General features: G+C 43.2%; 1 protein-coding gene across 6 annotated transcripts in view; it reads right to left on the minus strand.

The window, feature by feature from the left end:
- The window catches only part of CLUAP1 (clusterin associated protein 1), a 55,746-nt gene that overhangs the window by 6,088 nt on the left and 36,114 nt on the right, over positions 1-13,544 (minus strand). For all 6 annotated transcript variants that reach the window (XM_005505628.4, XM_021291869.2, XM_065030886.1 and 3 more), the window contains exon 10: positions 6,015-6,122. In XM_005505628.4, coding sequence (XP_005505685.2) covers positions 6,015-6,122 — 108 coding nt within the window. The remainder of the gene's footprint in view (positions 1-6,014; positions 6,123-13,544) is intronic.

The following is a 13,544-nucleotide window of genomic DNA, read 5'->3' on the forward strand; positions in this document are numbered from 1 at the left end:
TAGCCCTTAGCACAAGGCCCTGATCTCAGCAGCATTTTCTAGTCATTGCCACAGTACAATGATAAATTAAGCACACTATAGCTGCTGCCCAGGGTGAGCAGACTTCTTATTTCTTAAATCACCATTAAAGGAAAGAAGCGAGTAACCTGTCTCCCACTGTCTCAGACCTACAACCTGCCCTCCTTCTCTACGAGGGCCAGTGTCACAATGGCCATAACACAGGCTGACCACGTACAGAACCTCCCCCTCCCTCCCCAGGAACACATATCTTCGCTGACACAAAGCACACAAAGGCAGCTCTGTTGGGAGCAGATGCCGCAATGGTGGGGAGAAGCTCTGTTTCAAGCTAAAACAAATTAATTTCTTTGAATTCAAAAAAGCAGCCCCTTTTTGGTGTTCCCAAAGACACTTGGTTGCCCACCATGTCCTGGTAATACTGTCCAGCAGCTGCTCTATCAGGAAAATGAAGATTTTGTGGACTTTTAACTGGGGGGCAGGAATACACACAGAAATCTGTGAAAATGAAAGGAGCGGTTATATCAGCTTTCTCCCTCCCCAGCTGAGTTTTCTCTCAGCACTGGCAGTGAGACCCAGCAGCTCAGACACTTAGTATTCACTGTTTCTTCCCTCCTGCTTGACCTGAAGAGGGAAGGAAGAGACCAATCTCACTCTCCAAAATTCTTTTATAATGTTTACAATTAGAACTTGATTTGCTTTACTAGAAAAGTATATTCACCACAGGAGCACAGAAGGACCCACACTATGCCATGCCTACAAAGCCCCAGTCAGGATAAAATTGAACTTTGTGAAGTTCACAAGGAAGGAATTTGTTTTTAAAAGTTCACAGAGAGCAATACCAATTTGGTAGAGTTCTCTGAGAGCAGGTGCATAAGCAAAATTTTTCCCCTTGACTTCATATGTTATCAAACAGCAGGAGAACTTGAATCCTGCTAATGCACAGCCAAATCCCTTCCCGCCAGGCCCGTTCTTCATGCCTCAGCCCTCTCTCTCTGCCACCACCACGGTACGTGCGCAATCCATACCCACTCACCTCCTCACTTGCACAGACTGAACCAAGGCAAACACATGCAATGAGGTACCTGCAAACACCACGGTTCATGAAGAACCATCAGGAAGAGAGCAGCCTGGCCAGCTTCGAAGAGGTTTTTGTTTCTGTAGCTCCATACTTCTTGTTAACTGCCAAGAAATCAGGCAGGGATTTTCAAAGGAGCTCTGGGGTTACAAAAATAATTCCAAATCCCACATGGAACGGAAAGGTAAGAAGAGCTGAGTGCCCAGCAGAGCCTGTCTCATGGCTGCTGCTCATATCTGACTCCACATCGGGTCTGTCACTCTCTCTTCTGTGCAGACACAGAATCCGTTTTGGCCCTGGAATGCATGCAATGCAGGGCACCTGCAAGCCACAGTGAGCACGTGAACTGCAGATTCCTGGTATTTTTGAGACTCAGGCCTTGCCATGCCAGACCTGCTTGGACATCAGGAGGACACTGACAGTTTCTCGAGTCTGGCTGAAGTTCACATGTGCAACAGGCCCTTGGCAAATCCCCACTAGGGGCACTGTAGTTATCCAGTGTGCCCTGACTTGGAACAAGAGATTTTCTTCTGTTTTTCTATGTCACAAGCTCCACATACTCTGACTGCAGCAATGGGAAAACCTTGATCACAGTTTTTTAAGGGTTTCTGAACAGCCTGACTGGGGGAAATGCCTTGGGAACAGTAAAGAGGGAAAGCATCCTGCACCAAGCTGCGTGCCAGTGAGATGCAGCTGTCCCTGCAGATGAAGCTGAGAGATGAGGGATGGGATCATGCAGCACTTGAATGATGCCTGGACAACTGCAGTGGGCTTCAGCATGTTTTTCTTATCAAGACTCATTACCATGACAGAGTAACATGCAGCATTTTCACAAAAGCTGCAGATTTGTTATTATATTGTATTTGTACAGATAAATGCACTTGTATATTTTCCTTGGTCTTGGACTCAGAGACATAATTTCCTTTAGGAACCAGAGAGAAGGGAAGAAATAGTGTAGTTATTTAACATGCTTTTTTAAAAATTTAGGCAGGTGACAGCCACAGGAACTCAATGTGAATAAAACAACCAAGAAGGAGCAGGCAGCTGTTGCACATTCCTAATTGAATCCCTCCACTCACTCCCCTGCATATTGATGACACACCTGTGGCTTCTACACACCTGGGGAGATCGGGGGAAGGAAAACATTCTAGAAATTCAGTAGCAGAAGTCTGAACATGATCATGAGCTGGAGAGAGAATTTCCACAAGTAGAGTCTGACCATTTCCACCGAGATCAGGACTTTCCTGCTTTTCAGCTTGCATGCCGTATGGAGGGATTTGGAAACACAACTATGAAGGGTATCCTGGGAAGATTCCTTGCTACTATGTCAAAGCCCCAAATCTCTACAGGACTGAAAAAGTGAGGGCTAATTCAGCCTCTGCAACCTCCCCCACAGTGCACAGGGTACCTTTGGCCCTTTCCCCATGTCTGCTGGCCAGTTCCTACTTAACAATCACAAGCTCAAGCTTAAAAAGAAAACAGAGAGAGGGAGGCTAAACATCACCATCATCTCAAAACACCAAGTATCTGCCACAAAAACATCATCAGCATGGTTTGGATATGTGCTGCTCTGTGTGCACTGAGATGCACCTGTACAGGACGGGGATCCCCACAGGCCTGGCTCCAGCCAGCGCTGGCAACCAGCCCGTGTCCACAGAGCCACAGGACTGCACTCTCTGTCTCAATCACCTCCGCTTTGATTGTTGCATATTTGGTTCCACTTCTTCCAATGAGGTACACTTTGCTTTCTTAATAAAACCCCTTTATTCTCATCTGCTACATCCAGAGACTTATTTATTCTTGCCATGTTAAACAGTGCAGGTTTTCACAGGCAAAGATCTTATCCCTTTGGTAGCAAGTACACTCGCTAACCTGGCTGCTGGCACATCATTCCCACATTGATCCTCTGGGTCCATTCTGCAAAGGTAAGAGGCTCCATGAGAGCTGCTCTCTCACTGTTTGATTTTGGACCGATTCTTTGCTGAAAAACATCCAGAGTTTCATAAAGCTGTCTTCTTACAACGAAGACCAAATGGGGTTGAAGTTGTTACTGTCTCAATAGTGGAATAGTCTCTGTGGTCCAAACAGGACAAGAACACCCCTTTAACACCAACATAAGGAAACATAAGAGCTAAAGCATTTGGATAATTGGTTTGCGGGAGCTGAAAGATCCTGGCAGCGTGGAATAGAGGGTGATTTACTACAGACAGGCACAGATCCACAGTTTTGCAAGCATGGATCATTTCTGCCTCATTCAGTAGCATTTCCACTGCCTGCCCTGTTGCAAGCACAGTGTGTGCCAGTCTGCCATGGCCTGCCCAGTCAGCCAGTGATCCTGCTGGGAACAGGAGAGAGCCTGAATTTGCTCATGGTGCCAAAACGCATTTCAGAACTCCCATCCAAATGACACTGGAAAGATGGATCTCCACATGTAATCACGACATCACTTCAAAATCTGCCACTTTTGATAGCACAGATGAAAAAATATCCACTTTAGTTCACAGGGAGATTGGACAGGTTCTTAGGAAAAAAAGAAACATTTACTGAGGGTTAGACTAAATTCATGGAAACCACATCCAGCTCAGGAAATCCTGGTGGGGGTTGAAACTGTTTGAGAGCGGGAGGGAACCTCAGGGAAGTTTCTACACTCTTCCTCGGGCACTGTCTTTCAGCCAGTGCTGGAGACAAAGACCAGGCTTAGATGGACCTTCCGTCTGACCTGGCATGGCAGCTTCTACATTCCTAGGACCGGGCTTTGGATTCTTCACCCTGATCTTCACCTCATCTGCACGTGAACAACTGTCCTGCTGCAAACTACTGGTTTATGGCCTGTTTCAGGCAAGAGGTTTCACTACACTGCAGATGACTAAGGCTTTCAACATTGAAAGAATTCTTTTTCTTTGGCTCTCTGACAAAACAAGTGTCTTACTCCAAACACCATCACTAAGTCACAGTTTGACCTCAGGGAAGGCCATACATTTATTCGTGTAACAGCTTCACTTTTCTATTGCCAGACAGAATAAAAGTGAATGTGAATTTTTATTCACATTGACAATGTTAAAATTAAAAATTATAGACAATATATCAATGTGTTCTCTTAGTTAAACAAATGATTAGTGGCACATGGATTTATTATAACAAGCCCCATCAAGGAGGAGACTTGCCTGTAATTGAGATACGTGATAACAAAACAGATTGTAGTTTCACAAACCCAATAAGCCAGCATCTGTCAGTCTGATAACTGTCCTCCCAGACAAGTATTCTCACTCCATGCTGCTCCCACCTTGTACCAAAACCTTCCTGCCTTCCTAAAGCTGGGTTTGCTGTATTGTTAAACCAAATGTACCAAACCCAATGGAGACAGAAGCTCCCTACTGCATTACAGCTTCCTTCTTCACCTGCTACTGCCTATTTCTCTTTTTACATGGGGAATAAGGGTTCGATTTTCTCTCTGTTCCACAGGAGCTCGCCGCCTGCCATGTCTCCCCCAGCTAACACTCTTTTCTGCTCCATGGGAGACTAAATCCTATAACTCCAAGTCTTTTAATTGGCTAAAAGAATAACACCAGGGGCAATATTGTCAAAGCTGCATTCAGTTTGAATTTTGCTGCATCTAGACAAATCTGATGAAAGGACTCTTCAGGGTGAAAGTGTGTTCATTTTTCTCAATTATATCAAGTGGCCTAATGAGAGAGATTATCTCTCCCTGAGAATCTTGCCTCTGTAATGGCAAAACACACTGGAATACCTGCCCACCTATTACAGGCAGAGGGAGGGAGTCTTCTCTTACAATACTAATAACCTAGAAATTAGAGATGTAAAACTGAATCACAGCAAGTACAGGAACTGACCACAGCAGACCATTTCTCCTTAGTTTAAGAGCAAACATGGCTCAGAAGCACAACCATGTAAGAAGACTTCAAAAGAAAGTGATTGAAATATCGTTAATTGAGTCAAGGAGAAAAGCAGTAATTAATACAAATAACATTCTTGTTATGCTACCTTAAGTATATTTTAAATGCAAACTACCTGTGCCAAAGAACATGTACAGATTCTTGGTGTGTTTGACAACAAATAGCCAGCGAATGTTCAGGCCGGATTTTCTAAAGAAGCTGATGCACCTGACACTAAGCTCATGTCTTGACATGTCTCCAGCACTTCAGTTGGTGAGGGTCTTGCAGTCAAGCACATAACCTCACTGTCGATGAGGGACCTGAGTACACAGATGGAGAGGTGCAGATCTGAGCCTGCCAGGGCTGGAAGTGCTTGTCACACGATGGTCAGAGTCACTCACCGTAACAAGAACGCCATGGAGAACTAACCTGATTTTCTGGTTTTATTTTGCTTGACTATAGGCTAAGCAGAGTGATTCTTTTTCTACCCAGTGAAACACAGACCCTCAGACAGTAATTTCTCTGAGTCACTTCTGACCCAGGCCCTGGGGGAATCAGCTGCCAGAGGCTGTGGTTCCACTCCGCATAAAGAGCGGCAGAAGCCAGACATCCTTCCCTGAAGGCAATAACTCCGATGCGTTGCACCTGTGACTGTGTCAGTGCAGGTGGATTTATGGACTCACCATAGGTCTCCTGTTGAAGAAGACCCTACCAGAATGAGTGTCAACAGCTAAAGTGAAACAAAGACTTTGCCATCAGGAATGGTATTACTTTACTAAGGTTTTGTATATCTGCGAGGCAACACCAAGGAAGAATTTTCCTCACATGGTACTTTTTTCAGTAAATAATCCTTAATTTGCTGCCCTGCAAGCATTGTGTCTTTCCCACAAGACACAACCCCTTACACCTCACAAGAGCTGAGCAATGCCAATGCCCGTGAGCAACAACAGTCTTCTTACATTTAAGGTTACTCAGATAATTCCAGCATTTCCTTCTGAATAAAAGCAACTAAGGAAAGATTAAGATACCTGGCAGTAGTGTTCCCATGGCAGCGTGCTGCTTCATGATCTGCCTGTCTTCCACTTCACTATCGGATCCTTCATCCTCTTGAATGTCTACGTCGGAGTCATCATTATCTGGTTAAAACAAAAGCAGTTCATAAATATCACTCAAGCCAACCCACAACTCAGAGCAGCAGTTGGATGCAAGAGATGCTAGGAGTTTCTGCCTTTTTTTAAGTCCAAGATTAATCAAAAATAGAGTCATAGACAGAACATTGGCTCTACTGATGAGCACAGGGAAACAGCCAACATCCATATCCTAAGAAAGGCATCCTTCTACGCATAGTGCCAAAGAAGTATACAATATAAACAACTGTCTTGGGACAATCCTCAGGCTGTGCCATAAAGGCCGTGCTCTGAATACACTCCCTGGGTATGAAGCATACATACAGTCAGAAGGTGCTATTTCAGCAACTGCTTTAAAAATAAGTCTTTCAAAAACATTTGGAAAGTGTGAGCTTATTAATGCATCTCCTAGTCCTTTATCCTGACATAAGCAATATCAAAAAACCTGTCCCCTTAGACTCTTTGCCTGTCATTTAATCATAGGCTAGAAAAGCACAAATAAGACACCCCCAGACAAAGGAAAGCAGTTACAGCCAAATGCAAAATGCCTGGAGAGACAGGAAAGCTTCCCAAGATGCAGGAACTTCTTAAAACATTTTAATAATCTGCCTTTCTTTTTTCTTCTTCCTATCCAAACTAAAGCCTACTTGATCTCTTACTCCCAGTTCCCTATCACCAAATTGGAACAAACCTAAAGAACTTGGAGTAAATTGACCTTCAGATGTCTGAAAGCATGACAAAAGTCTTTAGGTACCTAAAAGTGCTGGCAAAGAAAAGGGAAGACTGTTCTCCATGTCAGCTGTACGAGTTGTACACTGATGTTCACATGTATGGTCAACCAAAATGGTTGTCCTCGGAGCCTATTCTGAAGTAGAACAGAGGGTGGAAAGTTGGTGCAGAGGTGCACGTGAAGTTTGAAGCAGGCTCTGCTCCATTTCAGTCTCCTTCTATCCCACGAGCTTTTGCCCCCTCTTGGGCCAGCCTGCTTGTGTGAGCTCACTAAAACCAAGCTCTGTTTTCCAGCTGCTGCCCACTTGTCATTATTTACTACACTCCTCAAACATTCACTCAGTGAACCGACACCTCCTGTCACCTTTGGAACTCTTCTCACCCATGCAGAGATGAGCCCCTCTCACCAGCTGCTCCCACAGTTCGGGCTCATGGCACCAGCCCGCTGACAAACCCAACCGGGCCCCACGGGAGGTCAGCACCCAGCACAGCAACAATAGCTGTTTATTATTTAGAGAAAACAGGCAATTTTTTCCCAGGTACATTTAATTACACACATGCCTGAGCTGAAAATGGAAACAACTGCTTTAATTATGATTAGTTATGAGCTGACACATCTTTGCAATATTTAATTAGTGGACAATATACAAATAGTAGACATTTTTCCATAATCTTTTTCATTGCAATGTTAATGCCAACATATAACAGCAAGGGATATATTTGATACCCTGGGAAGATTATGAGGCACCAGCAACATTAGTTACAATTTCTCTTTGTGTTGCACTTTCTTCTCTGGCAAGTGCAGGAACCACTCACTGCTGTGTGACTCGAATACCATTTCTGTTTAGCTGGTATTCAGAAAAACAATGTTTTGTTCAGCCCTTGCCCAGGCAAACTCCTTGGGAAGAGCCATGTGGAGCCTACATAAAGGATTCAGGTTCCTGTTGTGTATGTTAAAGAGCAAGACTACCTCATCTGCAACGGCTCTTACTGCTACTACTAAAATGCCCTCATTATTATTATTTTTTCCCTTACGCCCTTTCCTTATTTTTTTTTTATTTTGGAGCAGCAATTCCTCCCTTTCAGATTTTGTCATGTGTGCTCCTCCTGTTGTGCAGCACTGCTGGCCAGAGCTGAGGATGCTGCAGAGAGCCCTTATGATTACTTTGTCAAACCACTTCTATTTCATGCCCATTAACACTTTCTGCTTCTGGCTGGGATCTCCTGAGCAGGATTTGCCGGCTGAGATGGGGACTAACGGAGCCGGTGCTCTCTGCTGACAACCCAAAGCGGCCAGCCCAGCTGACACCACTGCGAGAACGGGACCCGCAGCGAAGAGGCACAGCAATGCGATTCTGCTCTGGCTGGGGGCACGGCTGCAACAACACGGGGCTTCAGTTCTACATTTCACTGTTCTGGAAACCTATTTGTTCAAACCATTTGTGACACCAGACTCTTCAGAAATAACATGTAAAATACCTTCCCCTTGGGACAAAGCAGCAGTAAGTAGACAAGAATAATCAAGAACGAGTCTGCCATCTGCCCTCTGCTGTACACAGAGGTGCCCTTCCCTGTGTACCCATGCTGACGGCTCAATGCCCTCCCGACCCACCTGAACCCCTCCAGCTCCCTGTAGGACACTCCAGCCATTCCTGACCCATTTCAGCATGCAAAAAGGAGGTTCTTTTCATCATATAATTCCCTGCAGTATCTCTTTGGTGGAAAGCGGGACTTGCAGAAAGACCCCATGGTTAATAAGTGCTTTGTAATAAAAGTGATTCTTACTGAGGAGAGAGAATCAGTGGCTGGAGGGCCCAAGCTGCTGCTTTATGAAAGGGACTGGTTTAAACACAGCGTTTTTCCTCCCTCACTCAGCCTTTTTCTTCTTTCCCACAGGTTCTCTGCTATTCTCAATCCTCTCTTTCTCACACTATTTCTTTCATCCTTCTACTCTGCAAACTCAGCTGTTGTAACTCTCGCCTGTCAGTGGAGAAGTCACAGTTTTCTGCTGTTTGGCCCACACGTGGATGCCACAGAACACCCCAGCAAGCCCCAGAAAAGTGTGACTTGTGCTCCAGATCCGCCTCTTGTCTTTCAAAGTCTGCTCGACAAGCCAAGCCAGCAGCAACTGTAGGCCTAATTTTTATTTATGCCTTTCAAAATCCTGGATTATCTTTCAATATAAATGAAGAGAAGATTAATCAGGTGAATTATCAGAATTATCAGCACACAAGCACAGTGCAACACTTTTCCTATGGAGCTGTGACTTTCAAAGAAATCTTGTTATGGACCTATGGCAAGAGTTTGGATTTTATTTGAATAATCTAGCTGGAATTCTGATGCACATACCACAACATGAAACATCCCTATGGTGAATTCATGACAGAAGATCAGACAAGGGACACCTGCAAATGCAAACTGAGCAACAGTACAATTTCTGCCTCCAAGCCTCCTGCCCACCACTTGGAAAGACATTGAGCACTTTTTTCACTTACAAAAAAATAACTGTATTGCTCTAGCTCAGCTCAATAGCTGTTATCACCAAGCCTGGCTCTGTCCACTGTACAATGTGAGTTATCAGCTGAGCAGAACAGTGCTGAGCCAAAGTCTCAAGGACACAGAAGCAGAGCATATTGCTGAGAATGTATTTAAATACAGGAGATAAAGACAAGCTGAGTACAGGCTTCTTAGCAGAGTGGAACAGCAGAGTAGTCCAATGCTGTGTGTGACCTGTCCTAGCCAGAGCACTACAGCGTTCCACCATCCTACATCCTTAGTTTTTAACAAAATATTCTTGGTATTCATAAAAAGGTGACAATTCGGAAGGTTTCTTTTAATGACATACAGAAAGAATCTACTTGTTGCCACAGGAGAAGTCGTGACCACATCTGTGTAATACCGCATAGCAGAAACCACAACGCATCAGTTGCGGCGAGACAAGGAGCATTCTTTATGGAGAAAACAGATTTTTCTTAGTATCAGCATAAAGCAGCAAAGATACAGCATACTACTATAAATTCCCACATACGAGTACATGGAGTACAGCACACATTCTAACGGAGCTGGCTTAGGAGATTTGCATGGGTTTACATGAAGATTATTTGACTTTTCACAACAAAGTACTATTCAGCAATCCATGTGCCCAAATTTAGGCCAATGCTGGTAGCTTACTGCAGGTTAAGACTGATATTTTAACAAGATCCTGTATTTTTACTACTAAAAGGTCATCAACAAAACAACTCTATAATCTGTGTCTGGCCCATTTCCCCACTGCTGTGATTCACTCTGTTGCACAGAGAATGCTGGCTGAATACCTGAGGGGGGATATATTGGGATTTTAAACTCCGCCTGCCTTACATTTCAACATTTCAATTTCATAAAGGTGGGTTTCAGTCAACTAAATTAGTTTCATTTAAAGCAGTCCAGCCACAAAAAGTACATTCTGGTTACAAGGGAAAAACATCGCTCTCAGAAGATGCGTTATTTGTTCCAAAGCACAACTACTGTTTCCAGAAAAAAGCCAGAGCAGATACCTGGACCGGTAATTCTATATTTAAATGATTTAATTTTTTGGTAATTTGCAATGCTTGAAGGAAAACCAGCATGATTTAATAACTTCGCAGTGATTTCATTACAGATTTGTTAGTTTGCATAAATACTCAAGTAAATGTATCCAACTGTAAAATAAGAAGGTACTGTGGTGAAGATAATGAGCACAATGGGCATTGTATATTGATATGGTTTACAATTAAATGTAAGTGTTGTTCAGAATGTTCAATTTCATAATAAAAATCACTGCTTTGAAAATACAGGCACTGGTTCCACAGCAATTATTTGATTCAGCAGGCCGTTGATTTTGGTGAAAAAACATAATGAGAAAATCAAGTGGGCCATTGACAGCCACTTGATTCCAAATAAAATCCAATTGATAAATAGCATTAAATTTTAGAACAGAAAAAAAATAATTTTAAAAAAAGGGGTGGATTTGGATTTTAGGAAGACTGAAGGGAGCGTAAAGTTCAGTTTCCATGTGGAAGCCTTGGTTCTGCCAAACCCATACTTGTGTCTCACCAAACTCTGAGTCACCAGTCGTGTACATCAGCCTGAATACTTACAGATGTGCAGCTCTGCAATTTGAACTGGAAGAAATGCTTTGATATATAAATAAATACATATAAAAAGCAGGGAACATCCTTTGACCTTGACACAAAACTGAGATCCTTTGTCTGATCTCTAAGAAAAATTAATCTTGGTACTAAGACTTACTGCATCAGGGTCCAAACACCTGTGGCTCTCACTAACTTCAGCAGGAAGTTTGGATGTTCAGACCTGTGCACACTCCAACAGGGCAATAACATACCCACAAACACCAACCAGTAGGTTGTAGAGGTCTCACTGCACTTTCTTCCCTTGCTTGGTCATTTTGAAATGGTCTATTGCTACATCCACACTCCCATTTTTAACAGTAGGGATGATTAACCACTGCCAAGGGAAGCAATAGGTCTCCATCACTTGAAATAATTAAAATATTTCTCAATGACAAGCTCCATTTAAACTGGGATTTGTAGTTTTGGCTCAGGAATAAGTAGCTCAGATATTTTTTGGCCCATTTTATAGAGAGGTCATATTCAGTGACCATAACTATTTCTAATGATCTTAAAAGCCGAGAGTCCATCAAAGTACTATAAAATTAGAACATGAACTTGCAATTATTTAAAAAGCAAAACACAAGACTATTGTGGACAAATTCCAAGTGTCTGTTACAAGAAGACGGATGGTCTGAGCGTCCTGCTGGTGACAGTGCTGAAGATCAGCAATATCATCCAAGCATCTCACCCTTGAGGGAATTACCCAGCAACTCACCGCTGCACTTCAAATGCCACAACTGTTGCAATGGGGCTTTTTGTTTTCCTGCTGTCAGATTTTGAAGCATCAATTCTGGAGAACAAAGGGTACAAGAGATTGAGTGCAGCACCAAACTGCAACAGCATCATGCGATTTGCTGTCCAAAGCGTAACTGCTATTTGCTCTGCTTAACTGAGCAAAACGATAGAGCCAAGCACATTTTGCTTGCCTGTCAGAAAACAAGGAGTTACAGGTAGAACTGGCCAAGGAAACACTTTGGTTGTGCACTGAGCCCAACTAAAGCTCTCCAGGAGCATCAGTTAATCTTGTTGCTGAACAATACTGAAGTAGTGCAAATTTCAAAATGCTGTGTAACATGGATGTTTGTTCATTCTACGGACCAAGACAAACCTGTAAATAAGCTGATTAATCTGAAAAAGTGTGTTTCGGTCTAGAAACATTTCGACTTGTTACTTTTTGCTCAGGACACCTTTTTTTTTCCAACATTGGATGAACCTGAAATAACATCTTTAATTTACGCTGTGGTCAGTGACCTTCCGTCTCCTCTCACACCAAACCATTATCAGAGCAACTCTTCACACATCTACACCTGACAATAGTTCTATCAACAGCCTTCACAGTGCTCATCCGAGCAGTGTCTAATATGATGTTTAACAGTCACTGTTCCATTAACCACAAGGAAATCAAGCCCCGAGTTTCAGTCAATTGGCATTTGTTACTTTGCACCAACCTTGGATGTGTCATAAGGGCAGCAGGCTGTGTGGAAAACACCACATCATATATTAGTTTCTCTAAGAACAGCTTATGTGAAATAAAGATTACAAAAATATCAGCAATTTACTTACCACTCATCTCAAAAAACATTTCTGTACTGCTGCAAATACTTAACTGCATATATTTTCATTATGTAAACCATACTCAAAGCCTGATCTGTATCTAGAGTTCAACATTTTTACATAATTTAAAAATGAGTTTTTATATAACTTAGTGTTAGCTTTTCCTGTTTTTTGGTTTTTTGTTAGTGCAGTGGTTTTATGGGGATGCTCTGTCAGAAATAAAAGATGACTTGCAATGTATGCTCGCAAAAGAAAAAAAGAACCAGGCTGTTTCTGAACTATGCTAAACATTTTTTGCAAATTTTATGTGAGTACCATGACATATCCATGGGCCTTCTATATTTTCAATGCAGACCTGCACAATTCAGCCTACATTTCTCAGCTCTTCTTTACAAGAAACACGATTTCATTTTCATTTTCATTTTAGTTCAGCCTGAAGCTGCCCAGAATTCCTGCAACTTCTGCTGCAGAGAAATGAACTGTTAATTTGCGACCCTTCTTACCAAATTAGCAGGAGATAAGGTCAAAGGATCCAGACAATGAGAGAACTGCATCAATTACGAAGGCACGAAAAGGTAAGAGTTCTTACTGGGGCAGAGTGGATGCTGACTTTTAGCAGTTAATGGTAACAAATTTATCACCAGCTTCCAGCCTATGCTGTTAGAAGAGCCTCATTAGTGTTTTGCAGCTCTCAGGGGGAAAGTGTAATGAGATTTAGAGAAGCTTCCCTGTCCCCTGCGGGAGGCACTGGCCCTGCACTACCCCTCTGCGCAGGAAAGCCAGCAGTGTGTTCAAACCAAGCTCACTCTGCCACCCCGGACCTTCAAGATTCGGCCAGAGAGTGTTAGGACACTGAGAGCCATCAGGCTGGCCTGCGCACCTGCCACTGCAAGGGGAAGAAACTCATCCCTCCATCTCCAGAACCTGTTGCATGGGCAAGACCAAGCCAGAGCAGGTCCTGCCTTACCAGTCCTGCGAGCAGGCACCATGGGCTGAACGT

This window comes from Columba livia, chromosome 15 (assembly GCF_036013475.1).
Source record: "Columba livia isolate bColLiv1 breed racing homer chromosome 15, bColLiv1.pat.W.v2, whole genome shotgun sequence".
In the NCBI taxonomy this organism is placed as follows: domain Eukaryota; kingdom Metazoa; phylum Chordata; class Aves; order Columbiformes; family Columbidae; genus Columba; species Columba livia.